This window comes from Ovis aries, chromosome 26 (assembly GCF_016772045.2).
Source record: "Ovis aries strain OAR_USU_Benz2616 breed Rambouillet chromosome 26, ARS-UI_Ramb_v3.0, whole genome shotgun sequence".
NCBI lineage: Eukaryota > Metazoa > Chordata > Mammalia > Artiodactyla > Bovidae > Ovis > Ovis aries.
The window spans coordinates 34,155,475-34,177,693 of record NC_056079.1 but is presented as its reverse complement, the minus strand read 5'-3'; the positions used below and the strand labels follow the sequence as shown (position 1 = coordinate 34,177,693).

Sequence of the window (22,219 nt, the reverse complement as noted above, 5' to 3'; positions counted from 1 at the left end):
AGGACTGCTGCTGAAGCTGAAACTCCAGGACTTTGGCCACCTGATGCGAAGAGCTGACTTATTTGAAAATACTCTAATGCTGAGAAAGATTGAGGGTGGGAGAAGTAGAGGACAACAGAGGATGAGATAGTTGGATGGCATCACTGACTCTATGGACATGGGTTTGGGTAAACTCCAGGAGTTGGTGATGGACAGGGAGACCTGGCGTGTGGTTCCTGGGGTTGCAAAATGTCAGACACGACTGAGTGACTGAACTGAAAATAGTTTCATAAACCTTCCTGAATAGTCATCTCAATAGAATCAAGGGTCAAACCACTGTAAAAAATTGTTGATTAATAATGCAAAATGTCTACCAGAATACTTGCATTATGTTTGACTCTTCTTCACAAAAATAGTGATACCTATCGACCTGAGGCCTCTCCAGGTCTCCTCTTCAATCTTCTTATCTTTGCTCTAGTGAACATCCTCAATGAATTCTTCACATCTAACAGGTGTTTTTCAGCTAAGCCTTAACAAGAGATTGCACATCTGTATATCAACTGTTTGAATCATTTGGATTAGTTGTCAGTCTTTTTCTGGTTTTGACTTCTCTTTTAATAACAATTAACAGCTTTGGATAGGACACTTCGTTTTCCAGAAGGCAAAAGTTTTGATGTAAAAACACAGGGATAGGGTAGGAATCCGATTACAACCCCAGTAGCAATGGCACCCCACTCCAGACTCTTGCCTGGAAAATCCCATGGACGGAAGAGCCTGGTGGGCGGCAGTCCATGGGGTCGTGAAGTCAGAGACGACTGAGCGACTTCACTTTCACTCATTGGAGAAGAAATGGCAACCCACTCCAGTGTTCTTGCCAGGAGAATCCCAGGGACGGGGGAGCCTGGTGGGCTGCTGTCCATGGGGTCGCACAGAGTCGGACACGACTGAAGCGACTTAGCAGCAGCAGCATGATCTGAGGGGAATGTACTCAAAATGTTGTTAAATGAAAATCTCTGTTAGACACTGGGGTAGTTTTTATACACTGAGTGGTTTACTTCTGACTCGCTCACTTTGTGAGTTCAAGAAACACCAGAGATTATATATTTATAAAAGCTATTCAGTTCAGTTCAGTTCAGTTCAGTTCAGTTGCTCAGTGGTGTCTGACTCTTTGAGACTCCATGAATCGCAGCACGTCACGCCTCCCTGTGCATCACCAACTCCCAGAGTTCACTCAAGCTCATATCCATCCCCCAAAATGATCATCAGGAGACACTGAAATGTTCAGGAGAGTATAATGTACACTGGGAAGATGCTTCCAAAAGAAAGCATGAGGCCCTATAATAATAGCAAGAAAAAGAGAGCATTTGGTACACACCCATACATGTACACACCCAATATTATGAGATAAACATCCCTTGCTTTAAAATATTCATTTATCAAGGAACATATAACGCTTCTAAATTTCTATAAATTTAATACAATGTCATCAGCATATATAACATGAAAACTGATGGCAGCAGAGAGAAATTTTCAAATGCATTTCCATAGACAGACCTTTAAACATTTTCTCACATGTTGATTGGCCAATGTTAAAATTCTTCATGCGGGGAAGGAACATTTGAGCAAGAAAAATTAAACATTTTATTGAAGAATAAAGTGACCCCAATGAAGTTTTCGCCTTTCTGCTCTTTGTTTAGACACACTAGACTCTATGAATATCACATATGAGGGTTTTACATAAAGATAAAAGCTATGTTGCAGCAAGAAAAAGAGGATTCAAGTAAGTATCAGAAATCCAGGAAGCTTCCCCAGTGAGCTAGCTCCACGTGAACCTGTGCTCTGGGAATACATTGAGACTCTGGCTTTAAAATCACAAGATTTCTGGGAGGAATCCTGGCTTTGGGAGACCTCCTTACAAAGCTTTCAGTGACCTCTTAAGTAACCAAGCCAGCCTTTTTGAACTAGTTAGGGTAACACAACAGAAGCTAACCTTGACCAGGGGGGTTTTGTACTGTAAACTGCATCAATTTTAAGTATCAATGCCCTTGTTTTAGCCAAGAGTCAGAAACGTCCAAACTTGTCACTATTTCCAAAAACAGAACTTAAAAAAAAATTTAACATAAATTTATTTTAATTGGAGACTAGTCTATTCACAATATTCTCTTGGTTTTGCCATACATCGACATGAATCTGCCACGGATGTACACGTGTTCCCCATCCTGAACCCCCCTCCCACCTCCCTCCCCAGGAACTTTTCTAACCAAGCTGCACGTATGCTCTGTGTCCATTGTAAATAATGCTTCTGAAGAACACTTCTTATACTTTTCAAGAATATATGATGTCATTTAATGAAATACCACAGCAAGGAAAATAAACAAATAAATGAAAAACATATAGGGATAGAATAGCACTGATTATCTGGGAACAGTACAGTTAGGTTAAAACTTAACAAAAAGACTGAGAAATGTATTTGAAAATTTAAAAATATATTTGTACATGGTTCATAGGTTTATGGAGAGATCATAAACTGTAATATTAAATAATAATGAATGAGAATGAAAAAATTGAGAAGAAAAACTTAAATCATACTCTGAAGTTCATATAATAGCATAATATACTCCTATCCACAAATAAATAGGTGACAATAAATGGTTGGAAATTTAAAAATAGAAAAATAACTATATCCTTAAAATTCTTACAGATTCTCCTTCAATGAAGAGGTAGAATTAATGAAAAAATACATAAACTGAAGTAGCTCAGATTCCCAATGTCAAAAGTTGATTTCTAAGAAGCAGGTAAAAGAAAACATTTGGTGAGATAGACTAAGGAAAATGAGAAGGACGAGATGTACTGTTAGAAGTGAGACTCACACAAATGTGAACTGGCCAATAGAATATGAATTCCAGATATCATCCTTTAGTAGAACTGCCTTTTAGCTTTCTGAATGGTGCCTTTAGGTGAACATCAGATTTTAGTGTAATTTTAGTTTTATCTTAGAAAGGAACTTGCTTTGTATTCTTTAATTTTCCTTTTATTTTTTCTGGCAATTGCAAAGTAAGGAAAGATCAAAAAGTTCAAATTTCTTCAAAGTTTACTCAACATTTCTAAATGTAACCATTTTAAGTGAAAATTTGTTTATGAGACTTTAATGCTAACAGCTAATGCTCTTTTGTGGTAGATTTATAATCCTAGATTTTATGTAACTTGGATTATGATTAACCCTGTCAGATGTTCCAAGATTGAAGAAAAATAACTGTAATGGTATATCTCTGTAGAAGTGGAGATATATAGTTTGTTTTTGTTGTTTTTAGTCTCTTAGACATTTCTGACTGTTTTGAGACTCCATGGACTGTGGCCTGCCAAGTTCCTGTCCATGTGATTTCACAGACAAGAATACTGGATTTGGTTGTCATTTCCTTCTCCAGTATACATAATTTTGATACATGATATCATCCCTGTTTATATGAAAGAGTACATATTTTTTAAAATTAGGACTTTTGACTTTCAGAGATTTGAAATATCTAATAATTACTTTTTCTCTGAATCCTTTGCTATAGGTCTCCTATTCCATCCAAATTGACAAGAAAACATACACTTTCCCACTTGAAAAACAGTAAGTGGACATTCTTCTTTTCATAGAGTTGTTTTTAGTTTCTTAAGTTTTTAATGGCTTCCTATAACTGAGTCTACATTAAAGCCTAAACATTCAAAGGCATGAGTATTTTATTTAACATGTTAAGTCTTCTTGTTAATTCATGTCAGATTAGACTTTTGAGTCATTATCATTAGATCTTAAGTCTAATATTCAGATTCAACTATAATGATATAAATATTAGAGCATATGAAATACATGCACATCATTTTATGTAACTCCTTACATTTAATTGCATTACAATTATAAATGAACTAATGTTATCTGCCCATAATTCAGTTTGTTTGTTTCATGTCATTTTACATAATTATGTGACTTTATGCATTTTGTTCGATGTTACACTCTCAGTTTGTCACATTTCGCTATAGTGTATACTTTTAATGTCTTCAGATTTCTGCTTTCATTCTGTGAGGAAACCAACATCAATAATCTGTGTGTAGCACTCCATGACTTTCAAATCTAAGTTTCATCTTTACCTGAAATAAAACATACAGAAACCTACCCCCCAAAAAGGACTTCTTTGCTCAAATGCAAACTGTCTTCTACAAGTGTCTTATTTAATAACAGCATATATTTTCTTTCTCTGTATGTATATTTTCACTCATTTTTAGTAGTAAGAATGCATGGTATATAGTATTGATGGGTAATGCGGTTATTTCCAGGGATGTCACCATAGACTCTGACAAGAAGCATTCTCATCCATGTATTTTTATATCATACAGATTTTGTTACATAACAGATGATATAAATTAATGGACTTCTGGATCAAGAAGGATGAATGTTAAAAATAGTCATAATAATAATAATAAAACAGTAACTGACATTTACTGAGCAAGTACCATTTTCCAAGTGCATTTCTAGCAATTTGCATGTTGCTGAGTCATGTATGACTCTTTGGTACTTCATAGACTACAGCATGCCAGGCTCTCCTGTCCTCTATTATCTCCCAGAGTTTTCTCAAATTCATGTCCATTGATTGAGTGATGCTTTCCTACCATCTCATCTTCCATCACCCTCATCTCCTTTTGCCTTCAATCTTTCCCAGCATCAGTGTCTTTCCAATGAGCAGATTCTTCACACCAGCTGGCCAAAGTATTGGAGCTTCAGCTTCAGCATCAGTCCTTCCACTGATTATTCAGGTTTGATTGCCTTTAGGATAAACCGATTTGATCTCTTTGCAGTCCACAGGACTATCAACTGTCTTCTCCAGAACCACAATTCAAAGGCATCAGTTCCTCAGCATTCAGCCTTCTCATGGGCCTATTCTCAATTCTGTATGTGACTCCTGGAAAAAGAAAGACTTTGACTATATGGACCTTTGTTGGTGAAGTGGTATCTCTGCTTTCTAGTACACTGGCTATGTTTGTCGTAGCTTTACGTCGAAGAAGCAAGTGTCTAATTTTAAAGTCATGTCTGCAGTCACTATCTTCAGTGATTATGGAGACCAAGAAGATAAAATCTGTCACTGATTTTGCTTTTTCCACATCTATTTGCTATGAAGTGAGGGGACCAGAAGCTATGATCTTAGTTTTTTGATTGTTGAATTTTAAGCCAGCTTTTTCACTTTCCTCTTTCACTCTCATTGGGAGGCTCTCTAGTTCCTCTTCACTTTCTGCCATTAGAATGGTATCATTTGCACATCTCAGGCTGTTGATATTTCTCCAAAAATCTTCATTCAAGCTTCTGCTTCATCCAGCTCATCATTCCACATGATGTACTCTGCTTATAAGTTTAATAAGCAGGGTGACAATATACAGCCTCTTATTACTTTCCCTATTTGCACCAGTCAGTTGTTCCATGTCTGATTCTAACTGTTGCTTCTTGACCCACATATAGGTTTCTCAGAAGAGAGGTAAGGTGTTCTGGTATAAGCATTTCTTTGAGAATTTTCCACAATTTATTGTGGTCCATAGTCAAAGGCTTTAGCATAGTCAATGAAGAAGAAGATGTTTTTCTGTTTCTCCCTTGCTTTCTTCATGATCTAACAAATGTTGGAAATTTGATCTCTGTCTTCTCTACTTCTTCTAAACTGAGCTTGTACATCTGGAATTACATGGTTCTTGTACTTCTGAAGTCTAACTTGAAGGATTTTGAGCATAACCTTGCTAGCATGTAAAATTAGCACAATGATAAGGTTGTTTGAGCATTCTTTGGCATCGCCCTTTTTTGAGGTTGGCATAAAAACTGACGTTTTCCACTCCTGTGACCACTGCTGGGTTTTCCAAATTTGTTGATTTACTGAGTGCAGCACTCTAACAGCATCATCTTTTAGAATTTTAAATAATTCAGCTGGAATTCTTTTACTTCCATTAACTTTGTTCATAATAGTGCTTCCTAAGGCCCACCTGATTTCACATTCCAGCATGTCTGGTGCTAAGTGAGTGACCATACCATCGTGGTATTTTGGGTCATTAAGACCTTTCTGGTATAGTTCCTCTGCATATTCTTGCCACCTCGTCTTAATATTTTTTGCTTCAGTTAGATCTTCAGTGTTTCTGTCCTTTATCAGGCCCATCGTTACTTGAAATATTCCCTTATCTCCAGTTTTCTTGAAGAGATCTTTAGTCTTTCCCTTTCTATTATTTTTCTGTTTTTTTTTTTTTTTTTTGGTTTGGTTGTTTTGTTTTGTTTTGTTTTGATTGCTCAAGAAGTCTTTCTCATCTCTCCTTGCTATTCTCTGGAACTCTGCATTCAGTTGAGTATATCTTTCCCTTTCAGCCTTGCCTTTCACTTCTCTTCTTTCCTCAGCTATTTTTAGCACATCCTCAGACAACCACTTTGCCTTCCTGCATTTCTTCTTCTGGGATGGTTTTGGTCATTGCCTCCTATACAGTGTTACAAACTTCCATCCATAGTTCTTCAGGCACTCTTCTACCAGGTCTAATCCCTCGATTTGTCACCTCCACTGTATAATCATAAGGGATGTGATTTAGATCATACCTGAATGGCCTAGTGGCTTTCCTTGCTGTCTTCAACTTTAGCCTGAATTTTGCAATAAGGAGCTCATGATCTGTGCCACAGTCAGCCCCAGGTTTTGTTATTACTGACTGTATACAGATTCTCCATCTTTGGCAAAAAAGAACATAATCAATCTGATTTCAGTATTGACCATCTGTTGATGACTATTTTGGTCCACTGGATTGTTTTGAAAGAGTGTTTGCTATGACCAGTGTGTTCTCTTGACAAGACTCTGTTAGCCTTTGCCCAATTTCATTTTGTGCTTCAAGGCCAAACTTTTCTGTTATTCCAAGTTTCTCTTGACTTCCTTCTTTTGCCTTCTAATCCTCTATGATGAAAAGGGCATCTTTTTTTTTAATCTTAGTTCTAGAAGCTGTCCTAGGTCTTCATAGAACCAGTCAACTTCACCATCTTTAACATCAGCCATTGGGGCGTAGACTTGAGTTACTGTGATGTTGAATGGTTTGCCTTAGAAACGAACTGAGATCATTCTGTCACTTTGAGATTGACCCAATTATTGTATTTTGAACTCTTTTGTTGACTATGAGGGCTACTCCATTTCTTCTAAGAGATTCTTGCCCCAAAGAGTGGATATAATGGTCATCTGAATTAAATACACCCTTTCCCATCCATTTTAGTTCACTGATTCCTAAGATGTTGATGTTCAATCTTACTGTCTCTTGCTTGACCACTTCTAGTTTACCTTGATTCATGGAGCTAACATCCCAGGTTCCTATGCAATATTGTTCTTTACAGTATTGGACTTTCATCACCAGACACATCCACAACTTAGCTTTGTTCCTGCTTTGGCCAAACTGCTTCTTTCTTACTGTAGTTGTTATTAATTGCCCTCCACTCTTCCTGAGTAGCATATTGGATACCTTCAACCTGAGGGGCTCATCTTCCAGTGTCATATCTTTTTGCTTTTTTCATATGGTCTCTGGGGTTTTCCAGGCAAGAATACTGGAGTGGGTTGCCATTTCCTTCTCCAGTGTACTACATTTTGCTGGAACTCTTCGCTGTGACCCATCCATCTCAGGTGCCCCCCACGGCATGGCTCATAGCTTCATGTAGTGACACAAGAATCTCTGCAAAGCAAGGCTGGAATCCATGAAGGGGATTTTACCTGGGGGTCTGGCAAATTACCAGCCCAGTTTGAGACTATGTCACTTGTTTTGATGGGGACTTTCCAGGTGGCTCAGTGGTAAAGAATCCTTCTGCCAAAGCAGGAGGTGCTGGAGACTCATGTTCAGTTCCTGAGTGGGGAAGATACCCTGGAGGAGGCAGTGGCAAACCACTCCAGTATTCTTGCCTGGAGAATAGCGTGGACAGAGGAGCCTGGTGGGTTACAGTTCATGGGGTTTCAGTGTCAGAAACAGGAGTGAGTGACTGAGCACCACTGCACACTTAGTTTTGCTAAAGCAATGTTGGGTGAATTGATTTCAACAGAGGCTTCAACAGGCTCTCTTGGGTTTCTGCTCTCCATCTTTGCCTGTCATCCCCATGAGAAAATGTTTTGGCTAAGCTTGCTGAAAGATTAAAGACATGTGGATCACAGCCAAGGTGTTCTATTTATCCCTACATCAGCCAATATTCAGCTGAATCCTGTACCAGTGAGCAAGCCTGGCCAGTTAGCAGAGGTGTCATGACTAGTGGGGCATGACCCAAAAGTGTGAGCGATAGGTACATTTTGTTTTCCTGTATGTGGTTGTGGTCATTCATAATGCAACATTGTGCATAATATCATTTGTTGAGATTCATTCATATTGATGTGTGCAAAATGATTTTTAATGCATATGTAGCCATCAAATAAATATATTTCATAAATTATTTCAGTTCAGTTCAGTTCAGTTCAGTCACTCAGTCGTGTCTGACTGTTTGCAACCCCATGAATCGCAGCATGCCAGGCCTCCCTGTCTATCACCAACTCCTGGAGTTCACTCAGATTTACATCCATCAAGTCAGCCATCTCATCTTCTGTTGTTCCCTTCTCCTTCTGCTCCCAATCCCTCCCAACATCAAAGTCTTTTCCAATGAGTCAAATTCACATGTAGTAGCCAAAGTACTGGAGTTTCAGCTTTAGCATCATTCCTTCCAAAGAAATCCCAGGGCTGATCTCCTTCAGAATGGTCTGGTTGGATCTCCTTGCAGTCCAAGGGACTCTCAACAGTCTTATCCAACACCACAGTTCAAAAGCATCAATTCTTCAGTGCTCAGCCTTCTTCACAGTCCAACACTCACATCCATATATGACTACTGGAAAAACTATAGCCTTGACTAAACAGACCTTAGTCGGCCAAGTAATGTCTCTGCTTTTGAATATGCTATCTAGGTTGGTCATAACTTTTCTTCCAAGGAGTAAGTGCCTTTTAATTTCATGGCTGCAATTACCATCTGCAGTGATTTTGGAGCCCAAAAAAATAATGTCTGACACTGTTTCCACTGTTTCCCCATCTATTTCCCATGAAGTGATGGGACCGGATGCCATGATCTTCGTTTTCTGAATGTTGAGCTAAGCCAACTTTTTCACTCTCCTCTTTCACTGTCATCAAGAGGCTTTTTAGTTCCTCTTCACTTTCTGCCATAAGGGTGGTGTCATCTGCTTATCTGAGGTTATTGATATTTCTCCCAGCAATCTTGATTCCAGCTTGTGTTTCTTCCAGTCCAGCGTTTCTCATGATGTACTCTGCATAGACGTTAAATAAGCAGGGTGACAATACACAGCCTTGATGTACTCCTTTTCCTATTTGGAACCAATCTGTTGTTTCATGTCCCGTTCTAACTGTTGCTTCCTGACCTGCATATAGGTTTCTCAAGAGGCAGGTCAGGTCGTCTGGTATTCCCATCTCTCTCAGAATCTTCCACAGTTTATTGTGATCCACACAGTCAAAGGCTTGGGCATAGTCAATAAAGCAGAAATAGATGTTTTTCTGGAACTCTCTTGCTTTTTCCATGATCCCTCAGATGTTGGCAATTTGATCTCTGGCTCCTCTGCCTTTTCTAAAACCAGCTTGAACATCAGGAAGTTCACGGTTCACATATTGCTGAAGCCTGGCTTGGAGAATTTTGAGCATTACTTTACTAGCATGTGAGATGAGTGCAATTGTGCGGAAGTTTGAGCAATTTTTGGCATTGCCTTTCTGTTGGATTGAATAAACTATTTATCCTCCCTTATTACAGCAAGAAAGCTCTCTAGTTGACATCCCTGGACATGGCTTCCCAGGCCTCAGTGTAGATATTGCATTATAAATAAGAAAATTCTTAAATGCTCTATACTGCCAGTTTTTTTTCCTTCAAAATCATTATAACTAAATTTTATGACAATAAATTAAAAGATTTTTTCCTACATTTTCAACCAAAAGTGTCTGTTCACTCATTTTTGTTAATTAGTGGATAACAAGCACTATTTTATTATTGCTTTAATATGCAGTTCTCTGGTTATTAATAACATGTAATGGATGGGGAAACAGTGGAAACAGGGTCAGACTATTTTTTTGGGCTCCAAAATCACTGCAGATGATGATTGCGGCCATGAAATAAAAGAATCTTACTCCTTGGAGGAAAAGTTATGACCAACCAAGATAGCATATTCAAAAGCAGAGACATTACTTTGCCAACTAAGGTCTGTCTAGTCAAGGCTATGTTTTTCCTGTGGTCATGTATGGATGTGAGAGTTGGACTGTGAAGAAAGCTGAGTGCCGAAGAATTGATACTTTTGAACTGTGGTGTTGGAGAAGACTCTTGAGAGTCCCTTGGACTGCAAGGAGATCCAACCAGTCCATTCTGAAGAAGATCAGCCCTGGGATTTCTTTGGAAGGAATGATGCTAAAGCTGAAGCTCCAGTACTTTGACCACCTCATGAGAAGTGTTGACTCATTGGAAAAAGACTCTTATGCTGGGAGGGATTGGGGGCAGGAGGAGAAGGGGACGACTAAGGATGAGATGGCTGGATGGCATCACGGACACAATGGACATGAGTCTGAGTGAACCCTGGGAGATGGTGATGGACAGGGAGGCCTGGCGTGCTGCGATTCATGGGGTCGCAAAGAGTTGGACACAACTGGGCGACTGAGCTGAACTGACTGAATGTCTTTCCAAGTGAAAACGTACAGTTCTCAGTGACTTGCTTCCCTTAAGATTTTAGGGTAATTAATTTTTATTCATTCAGTCAGTCCAATTCAGGTCAGTCGCTCAGTCGTCTCCGACTCTGCTATCCCATAGATAGCAGCATGCCAGGCTTCCCTGTCCATCACCAACTCCCCGAGTTTCTCCAAACTTAGTGATGCCATCCAACCATCTCATCCTCTGTCATCGGCTTCTTCTGCCTTCAATCTTTCCCAGCATCAGGGTCTTCTCCATTGAATCAGTTCTTTGCATCAGGTGTCCAAAGTATTGGAGCTTCAGTTTCAGCAATAGTGCTTCCAGTAAATATTCAGGACTGAATATTCCTTTAGGATTGACTGGTTTGATCTTCTTGCAGTCCAAGGAACCCATTTAATTTTTGCATATTTAAGCTTATAAAGGGGAAATTAAAGGTTTTTTTAATGTCATAACTCTGGAAGTTACTTTTATTAATGCTGTTATTAAAACAATATTTATTATTTTGGTTGAATTAGGTCATTTTTAGACTCTAATCTCCTGGTGTATTCATACAACAAATCGAGGGTGTTATATCCAGATTCTTCATTTATAAAGGTAAGTTTTGTTTACTTTATGTTTTGTAGATTTTTATCCTTTTGTGGTAAAGGCATCATTTGTGGGAAGAATGATCCAGATTGTTGGGCAAGCAGATTGATCACAAACCCAAACATAATATGGCTGTTGCTATGAAAACATGTTGAAGAGAATGAGAAATTTAGAATGTGAAACTCAGGAATCACTTAATTGAAAATGTCATTTACATTCACTGGAAGTAGTTGTAGGAATTTGAGAGCAGAAAGAAGTAGGGAAAGGAACTCAGAAGCCTCTAAACCAGAGAGAATTTTTGATGACGGTGTCATAGGAGTTGAGCAGTGGAAACCACTTCACAGAAAGAGCACAGAAAAATAAAACTGCAATAGCATATTGAGTACTAAATCCTAATATGTTTACATGAAAACTGCAAAAATTTGAATTATATCCCCCAATGCAGATAAGAGTCAAAAATTGTTTAAAAGAATATGAAGAAGTCAGCTTTAGTCTAAAATATGTACATTGCCAGAATAGATGATGGAGAAGATACGAATGCAAGTGTTTGTTCAAATTCTGTTGCTGTGCTACAATTCAGAGAGAATGATATTTAAAATATGGTAACCGGTACATTTCTCTTTCTACCATCTGCAAGTAGAAAGTAGGACAGAATTCATGAGACACTTGGTTTCAGACATTAGATAGTTAAAAGAAAAATCAGAGATTCTTCCTCTGACAGAAAGGAAGCACAGAGGGTGAGTCTCACATTGAACTTGGTCCTTTGATTAGGAATAATGTCTTAACTATAGTATAAGAGTTGAATCAATAGGACTTCTTACGAGTTTGGATTTTCTGAATTGTAGGGATAATGTATTCAGTCATTCAACACTAAGAATAAAGTTAGAAATAGGTTTTGGGTTTTTTTTTTTTTTTAATATGGTCTTTACAAAGTTAAGGAAATTCACTGTTCCTAGATTGGTAAGAATCTGTTTGTTTTTCTGTCCCATGATGGGAAATATAATTAATTGTATAAGATATCTTTTCTGTATTAGTTGATATGATCATATGATGTTGAGATAGTGTATTGCTTTGACTGATTTTCAAATATTGATACAATACCTAGAAAACATCTTTCATACTTATAAAAATCCAAACTTGGTCTTGTTGTATGAAATTTTTATTTGTGCCTGGATTTGACTTGCTAACAATTTCTTGAGAATTTTGGGGGTCAAATTTCATGAAAAACATTAGTCTATGATTTTCTTTTTTTGTAGTGACTTTGTCTAACTTTTAGATTAGAGTAATACTAGCCTCATGAAATGCATCAAAAAGGAATGCATTCTCTTTTGTTTTTTTCCGGAGGACATTGTATAAATACTTGTTAATTCTTAAGGTACTTGGTAAAATTCTACAGTGAAATCCCTGGGCTTTGGGATTTTGCATGTATGTGTGTTGGGAGCTATTAAATTAGCAATTCAATTTGTTTAATAGTTATAGGCTATTTTATTTATCTGTTTTTTTTTTTTGATTGCTTTGGTAGGTTCTAGTTTTTTAAGTAATTGGTCTGTTTCATCTCAGGGGCATTTCTGCATGGAATTTTGTAATAGTCTTTATTATTCTTTTAATGACTTACAGGAGCTTTAGTGATGTGTTGGTTCATTTCAGTCATTGATGATATGTGACTCCTCTTTTCTTAACTGTCAGTCTTACTAGAGATTTTTCAATTTATTGCACATATCAAAGAACCGACTGTTTCTTGCTTTGATTTTCTTTGCTGTTATCTTATTTTCAATGTCACAGCTTTTTGCTGTATTTCTTTTCTCCCTGATACCTTGCTGCAGGTTTATTTTGCTCTTCTTATTCTAATATGTTAAGGACAAAACTTAACAGGTGACCATTCATCTGGAAAAGATTGAGGGAAAGATAAGGCTTAATGTTGTTTGAATCAGGAAAAGTGATACCTCAGCCTTATCAAGGTTATGGCCTATTTGGATGTGTGTGTGTGTGTGTGTGTGTGTGTGTGTGGATACATAAGAATTTCAGGATCATTTTTTCTGGTTCTGTGAAAAATGCTGTTAGGTATTGTATAGGAATCACATTGAATTTGTAGATTGCTTTAGGTGGTATGGGAATTATAACCATAAGAATTCCCTTAATTCATGACCATTGGATCTCTTTCCATTGTGTCATAATTTCTTTCCTCAGTGTACTATAGGTTTAGAGTACAGGTCTTTCTCTTCCTTGGTTTAATTTAATCAAAAATATTTTATTCTTTTGGATGCTATTGTAAGTGGAATTGTTTTGTTAATTTCTCTTTCTGACAGTTTGTTAGTTTGTAGAAACAGAAATGACTTTTGTATGTTAAATTTATACTCTGTAGCATTGCTCAATTTACTAATATTTTTCTTCTTTAACCTATGTAGTAATTGCTTTTATTACTTGAATTTTGAACGTGGAACTTCCTTTGCATATCTGGGATGAATCCCACTTGGTTTTGGTTTACAATTTTTAAATTTTTCAATGTAAAAATTTGAAAATTTTTCAATGTAAAAATTTGAAAATTTTTAAATGTAATTTTATTGTTGATTTTTATTTCCTAATATGTTGCTGAGAATTTTTGCATATATGCTCATGAGAGATTTTAATGTGTACCTACCTCTTTTTTTTTTAAGTGTCATTGGTTGTTGGTTTTAGTATAATATTGGCCCACATAGCATGCATTAGAAGAATTTGTTTTGTTTCTATATTTTGAAGGAATGTATAGAGATTTGATATGGTTTACTCAAGTGTTTGGTAGAATTCAGCAGTGACAACATCTGGGCCTGCTTGCTGCTTTGTGATTTGGCAGGTGATCAGTTTTTTTCAACTTCTTTAAGAGAATCAGACGTAGTCAGATTGTCTATTTCCTCTTACATGAGGTTTGACAAATGGTGTGTTTCAAATAGTTGGACCATTTTATCCAGGATTTAAAATTGATGGACATAGAGTTGTTTATCTCATTCCTTTATTATTCTTTTAATGTACATAAGGCTATAGTTAAGATATTTCTTTTATACTACTGATATCAGTAATTAGTATCATCTCTCTTAACACACCTGGAAAGAGGTTTATCAATTCTAAATATTTCTTTTCTGTTGCTTACTTTGGATTTAATTTGCTTTTCCTTTTTTCTAGTTTCCAAAGGGGAGACTTTAATTACTATCCCATAACTCCTGTAAGACTTGAGCACTTTCTACTGTCTTCCTTTGCTCCTTTGATCTGTTGAAGTTGAACTGAGTCTTTCTTCTGTCTGATGTAATCTGCTGCTGAAGACTTCTAGTGAATTTTTTCAGTTCAGTCATTATTCTATGGCTTTCCTTAGTGGTAAAGAACCTGCCAATGCAGGGGACAGGTTCAGTTTATGAGTTAAGAAAACCCCTTGCAGAAGGAAATGGCAATCCACTCCAGTATTCTCATCTGGAAAGTCCCATGGGCACAAGAGTCAGGTGGGCTACAGTCCTTGGGGTAGTGAAAGAATTGGACACGACTTGGCAACTAAACAACAGCAGCAATTATTCTACACCTCCATGATTTCTGTTTGATACTTTCAATATTTTATCTGTTTTTTTTTTTTCAAACTCTCACTTGGTTCATGCATTGTCCTCCTATCCTCAATGAGCATCTTTATGGGACCATCTTTATTTTTAATTTTTTATTAGGTACATTAAGTTTATTTCACTAGTGTCAATTTCAGCCTGTACCTTGTTCCTTTGTTTGAAATATCATTTCCTTATTCCTCATTTTACTTAACACTCTACTTTCGTGTCTGCTTATTAGGAAAGCAGTCCCCTCACAGGGTCTTCATGAGTGGCCGTGTCCAGAAGGACACCCCCACAAACCAGCCCGGCCAGTGATTTGGGGGTCCTCTACCAGCTATTCCTCTCTTCAGGTAGAAGCAGACCTTGGTGGGGTTTCTCTGCTCTGGCTCTGTCTCAGAAGGGATGTTCACTGTTCTGTCATCCCAGGTCGGTGCCTCTGTTCTCCCACAGACTGTACCGCGGCTACAGTGCTGCAAGATCTGAGAGTCAGATGCTGGTTCTTGGGGCAGTATTGGTGAAGTGGGAGCACTGCATTCAATCCGTCCACTGTTGTCTCCTGCCGTGGAGGCAGAGAGGTGGGATTTTTCTTTTTCTCACTCTGTAATGAGTGTGGACAAGCAGGAAAGGGAGTCAGTGGTGTCAAGTAACCCAAGCCACCATCTCCATTGTGCTCTGGGTGACCAGACTGCTCAGGTTTGGTGACCCTGTTGCTTGGGTCTTCTCCTCAAAAATACTGGGGCACTGCTTGCTTGAACAATACCCTTTCCTGCCCTGGGTCAATCTGGAAGCTAGATTATCTCTTTCTAATCTAATCGAATCTCTGGGGCAGATTCTTTGGTGAACAGGCATCCCAAATCTCTCTACTGGCTTTGGTGCATCTGATGTTGCATTCACCAAAAGATGTGCATGAGCCAGTCTGTTATTTCATGGTCTCTCACAGATGGAATTGGTGCATTAATTGCTGCCACTTGGTTTATTTGTTGGAGGATGGCAGATCCAGGGATTTCTAAACCACCATCTTTTGACCAGTATTAAGCCTTTATTTCTTTGAATATTTTTTCTACTCTGCTAATTCTTTCTGGTTCTCCTTCATGGATTCTGACATATATTTTTAAAAGTTTGGTAATGTTCCATGTGTTCTTGAAACTCTATTCATTTTCTTAATTGATTTTCCTGTGATTTTTATATCGGGTAAATTTTGCGCATCTGTCTCCGGTTCACTGATTCCGTCCCTTGTCATCTGTGCTCTGTGTTTATTCCTACCCAGTTTGGGTTGTTTTCTTTCTTTCTTTCTTTTTTTTTTTTCTTATTTTATTATTTGGTTCTAATTTCTTAGTTGTTATTTTTAATAGCTTCTATTTCATTTCTGAAATTTCCTTATTCTTTCAGTTGTTTCAGGATGATTTTAAAATGTTCATTGAATGTATATTTTCACAGCTGCTTTAAAATCCATTGAATCATTCCAGCATGTGGCTAATCTCAATATGCAGCATCTGGTGTCTTCTCCCATTTTGTTGTGATATTCTTGGTTCTTGATATAGTATATAGTTTTAGATTGTATCCTTGTCATTGAAATCTTCTATTGTTGAAGGCAATCACCCTGTTTAGTTCAAATTTAGTGTGGTTGTTGCTCCAGTGACCATTTAGTTTTCTTGGAACTTTTAATATTATTTTGTTGTCCTTCATTCTTCCTGGCTTATGTGGAGCTCACTGGATCTCTGCCAGAGCAGCCCATGGCAGGAAACGTTTCTTTCTTGGGCCACCCTCTGTTACTTGGTAATGTTGGTTGATGAGGGAACCATATAATGGAGAACATTTCTTCTAGCTCTATGTCAGTCACTGGCTATCAGTATGCTTCTCAGTCTGTCTCTGCTAGTGCCCCTGAGAGAGGAAAGTTTTTCATCTAGGCCACTCTTTGCTGCTTTGAGTTTGGAGTGTTGAGAGTTATGTCACGAGGATCATTTTCTCTTATTGGGCATGCAAGACCTGGAGATGCATAAACTCTGATACTGTCTTCTGCTGGGTAAAATGTTGGGACCTGGTTTGCATTCTACGTCTTTGTGAAGGTTTGTGGCATAGTTTACTGACACCACTGTGGGCAGAATTGGCTGCTACTGTTATCTGACAGTGGAGTGTGTATGCTCTGCCACTATCGGTTGGAGATAGGAGTTAAGTCGAGTATTGAGATGAGTGAATCCTTACTAATGGATTTGTATGTCTGGACACTAATGCCATAGAATCATATTCGTACATGAGAATGTGATGATAATAGTGTGTTCATAGTCCAGGATTAACTGAGGAACAAGGCTGATTCTAAATATCACTACACTTCTTAAGGAAGAGAAGGAAATATTCAGTAAAAGACTGTATCAGTGGAGAACATAGGAAGAGTAATGTTTTAAAAGTCCATTGAGAAGAGACTTTCAAGTAAAGATGATCAACATGGTGAGATATGAAAAAATAGTGAAGAAATGTCAGTTAAGATATTTTGGTTTTACTTGGAATAAAAAAAATGAAATGCTCAGAGTGGAAGTCAAATTAATGTCGGTGATTACTTGAGGTAGAATTTTTAGACTATATATTCAAAATGTAGACTGAGAATGACAAGATATAGATCAGAATGTTATTTATGGAAAGTTCAGATTTACAGCAAAAACTTTGGGAAAGAATAGAAGTTGTGAATATTCATAGTCAGAAGAGTGTCAAGGGGAAAAGACTGTAGAAAGATAAAAAGGAAATGAAATGTCTGTTGAATTGTATAATGGAATGCTTAAATTTGATCTTTGATGATGTCTAGAATGAGGATTATCAATAAAATCAAACTCTTTGTTTGCTAATCATTACCGATGTATCTTTATATTACTCCTGTGCAGGGCCATTGCTTTTACCAAGGATATGCCACAGAGATTCCAAATTCAGCTGCGACACTTAGTACCAGCTCTGGACTCAGGTAATGACATATTCCAGAGATGTACCATAGCCGATATCTAGTGTGCCCTTTAACTTTTAGAAACTTCTTGAAGGGTAGATGGAAGACAAAGAAAATAGACACTTACACTGTGTTTCTTCTCATCTACTTTCTGTGCCTGCTTGTCTTATCTTTTCCACTATACTCTTTGTCTTTGCCAGGCTTGCAATTATAAAATTCGTTCAGAAATAGCTGTCATCAGAATGAGAAATATCCGTATTACTGAGCCACTCTGGAACTGCAATGACTCTTAAATGCTATAATAGAGGGAAGTAGAAAATTGGGTTTACACATTGATGGAAGTAGGTTGGGGCTATTATTAGATATTAGGGGACAAACTCATTATCAAATTTCTACTTAATGTTTTCTTTTAATATTTATGTTTATTATTGAGAAATCCAAATTTTTAATTTCTTTTTTATGTGTTTCAATATTCAGGGGATTATTGCAGTTTGAGAATGTCAGTTATGGAATTGAACCACTGGAATCATCAACTACATATGAGCATGTGATTTATCCGTTCAGGGATAAAAAAAGTGATTTTTCTCCCATATCAGAAAACAATTCTACCACTCAATTTTCAGATCAATCCTACAAAATTTTTGTGAAATCAAATGTAAGTAACTCGTGTATGCAAATTGTGATAAACATATTCACATTGATATCTGTTACATTTGGAAAACAAGTTTAAAGTGATACTGGTTATAATAAAGCGTTCTCTTATAAGGTATTTAGTTTAAATATATTTTGATTAGTCATATAGTATTAAAAAATTTAACAGCTGTAAATATGTAATTTAAAATTCTCACATATACCTAATTTTAAGTATTTTATGAAGATATGCCTTTTTTTTACCTTTTTTAAAAAAAAATTTATTTTTACTTTATTTTACTTTACAATACTGTATTGGTTTTGCCATACATTGACATGAATCCACCACGGGGGTACATGAGTTCCCAAACATGAACCCCCCTCCCACCTCCCACCCCATATCATCTCTCTGGATCATCCCCGTGCACCAGCCCCAAGCAGCCTTTTAAGTATTTTTATGCAAATATACACAAATATTAAATGAAAACAGTAAGTAGAAATTTGATCATGACCTTTGTCATTTCCACCAGGACTTTTCTGGTGGCTTAGACGGTAAAGCATCTGTCTACAATGAGGGAGACCTGGGTTCGATCCCTGGGTTGGGAAGATCACCTGGAGAAGGAAATGGCAATCCACTCCAGTACTATTGCCTGGAAAATCCCATGGACAGAGGAGCCTGGTAGGCTACAGTCCATGGGGTCGCAAAGAGTCAGACAAGACTGAGTGACTTCACTTTCCTTTGTCATTTCATATCTAAGAATCGTTCCATCTTGCTTGATTAACATGTAAATCCAGTTTTCTACCTTCTTCTATCTATGATTGCATTTAGGAGTCATTGCAGTTCTAGGGTAGCACAGTTCCACTTTTACTGAATTTTCATCCTAAAAATATAGAGGTACTCAAATTTGCTGATTGTAAGTGTCATGCATTTTGCCATTTAGTAACTTTATTAACTTTGCAAAAATAAATGTTAATTTTGATAGAAAATGCAAAAGTACAAACAAGGCAAGAATTGTTCCATATCTCATTGTCTAGACATAGTGTTCTTAGAACTTTGAGGCATTAGTTCTAATTATTTTACTCTTTTGAGTTATAAAAATGACTTATAAAGGAAGAATTAAGAAAAAAATTACCTTATCATGTATTTTTCTTTGAAATTTGATTTGTGCTATTAAAAGGATAAGTTTTCACTTATCATTAAGTTACATTGCATTTATTATCATTTTAAATTAATGTTAGTTAATATTATTAAAAATTTAAATATAAGCAGAAGGATAATAAAAATTGACCATAATACTATTCTCTAGACAAAAGGCTATTGTGAAACCCAGGACAATCATTTCGATATATTGTTTTTCACATACTTGGCAACCCACTCCAGTACTCTTGCCTGGAAAATTCCATGGACAGAGAAGCCTTGAGGGTACAGTCCATGGGGTCGCAAAGAGTCGGACACGACTGAGCAACTTCAATGTATTATATATATATAAATTTAAAACATATGCTTTCATTATGGTATATTTTGCATATTTATGTTTTTAACTTCTAACAAGAAATACTGCATGAATGTATCAGATTTTTGAACAGTCACACTTTTCTTAAAATTTGTGTTATCTAGAAATAGGCATCTTTCCAAGATTTTTAGATATATATATATTCTAACTTCCTCCTTAAGAATGTTTGCACAACTTTACATTTTGCCATCAAAAGTTAAGAAAATGAAACTGTGTCCACATATTCATAGCAAAATTGGATACCTTGTTTAGAGAGGCAAAACAAAATTATAATATAAAATGTGAATTTAATTTTTTATGATCTCCCATCTCATTGTTGCTTTAACATTTTTTATTTTGCCAAAAATATTGGTATAAATGCAGATGTTTAAAATTACCCTTTCAGAGTGTCATAAAAATGATAAAATATAGTTTTATATAGAAATGAAAATTTCCTTTTTAATAGAACTGAGATGTGACTCCCAACCCTATGCCATTTGCCTGTTGCAGTACAACACTGACACAATTGAAGACCATTTCAAAACTGAAGCAGAGCATTGTCACATAAAATAACTTTAAAGGTTTCCATGAACCCTCTTCTATGGCAGTGGGAAAACCCAAATGGATTGACATGTTATGGCAAAGACAAATAGCCCTGCCCTTGAAACCCCCAACTTGACTTGAAGAGTCAGCAATAAGAGAGGGGTTGATAGAGGCAAAGGCAACATACAGTTCCAGCTGCCATAGCTTGAAGTTCTAGTCAATTAGGCTATAGCCACAAGTATTTCGCTGAGTAATAAGGCAATGGCACCCCACTCCAGTATTCATGCCTGGAAAATCCCATGGACAGAGGAACCTGGTAGGCTGCAGTCCATGGGGTTGCTACGAGTAGGGCACGACTGAGCGACTTCACTTTCTCTTTTCACTTTCATGCATTGGAGAAGGAAATAACACCCCACTCCAGTACTCTTGCCTGGAGAATCCCAGGGACGGGGGGCCTGGTGAGCTGCCATCTATGGGGTCTCACAGAATTGGACGCGACTGAAGTGGCAGCATATCATCTTTTTATATTTAAATCTTCTCATCTGTAAAAATCCAATGATAAAAATAATACCCAAGTCACACAGGTACTTTAAAGTTTCCATAAATTTGTAATTGAAAATTACTTAGCATAGTATGTCAGAAATGTAAGTGATCAATGTATATCAATAAATATTGTCCCTACTACTACTATTTGTATTTGCTATCAATAGTTTTTCATGTACTGAAACAAGGTAAGTGGAACTAAAAATGGAAAATTTGGATACAAAATAGAATGCAATATGAAATAAAAGACACTTAAATTTCAGAACTAAGAAGAAACCAGGGATATCACTGCTGTTACTGATTGGTGGCCCAAGACTGGGGACCCTTGCACAAGGGAACTACTGAAATGTCTTTTTAACTGTGAGTCCAAATACCTAAGGAAATGATATTAAGGGTGGGTTTGGGGAGACAGGTGGTTGAAAATCAGTTTAAAAATATGTATAAAACCTAATTTCCTCTCCTATACAATTGTTTCTGCTGTAAACTCACAGCTGGCCTAAGACTCTTCTTGGGTGGAATGTGTGAAGTGGGGTCACCAGGCATAGATGTCTTTGTAAATCATAATAGAAGGTGGTTATGATACCAAAATTAGTGTGAATATATTAAACTTGACACACTAGATGTTGGGAAATGGGTTTAAACATTCTAAGATGTTCATGAGAATCCAGGAGGGAATTGAACCACCCCAAAGAATCAAAACCAAGCATGTTGACAGCAAGGTTTCCCATTAAGCATTCCAGATAATTTACACTGTCTGAAGACAGCTGGCCATAAGCTTCATATGCGGTCATAGATGTTGCAACATGCTGTCAATGCCTAATATGAAGAAGCACTAGACATAGGATGAAACAATTTAATATGGTAGATATTGTCTAGGAAAAATTCAAAGTGTTTAATCTTGAGGCACTAAGGAATGGAGAGAGAGAGTGAAGAAAGCAACATGACAATCTACTCAGAGAGGTGTGCTATGCTTAATCTCTCAGTCATGTCTGACTCTTTGTGACCCCATGGACTGCAGCTCATCAGGCTCCTCCGTCCATGGGATTCTCCAGGCAACAACACTGGAATGGGTTGCCATGTCCTCCTCCAGGGGATTTTTCCAACCCAGGGATTGAACCCCTGTCTCCCAAATTGCAGGCAGATTGTGTAGTGACTAAGCCCCTAGGGAAGCCCATACTCAGAAAGGGTGAAGAAAATATTTCATCCACAAATTAAGAACAGAGCACTGTTTAAAAAATAAAATTCA

The 22,219-nt window shown here is 37.2% G+C and overlaps 1 protein-coding gene across 1 annotated transcript in view; it reads left to right on the top strand.

Annotated features, from left to right (window-relative positions):
• LOC105605871 (A disintegrin and metallopeptidase domain 3-like) overlaps positions 1-22,219 on the top strand; it is a 127,325-nt gene that overhangs the window by 4,047 nt on the left and 101,059 nt on the right. Inside the window, 4 exon segments of the mRNA XM_027962622.3 lie at positions 3,537-3,592; positions 11,206-11,284; positions 17,709-17,785; positions 18,242-18,419. Coding sequence (XP_027818423.2) covers positions 3,537-3,592; positions 11,206-11,284; positions 17,709-17,785; positions 18,242-18,419 — 390 coding nt within the window.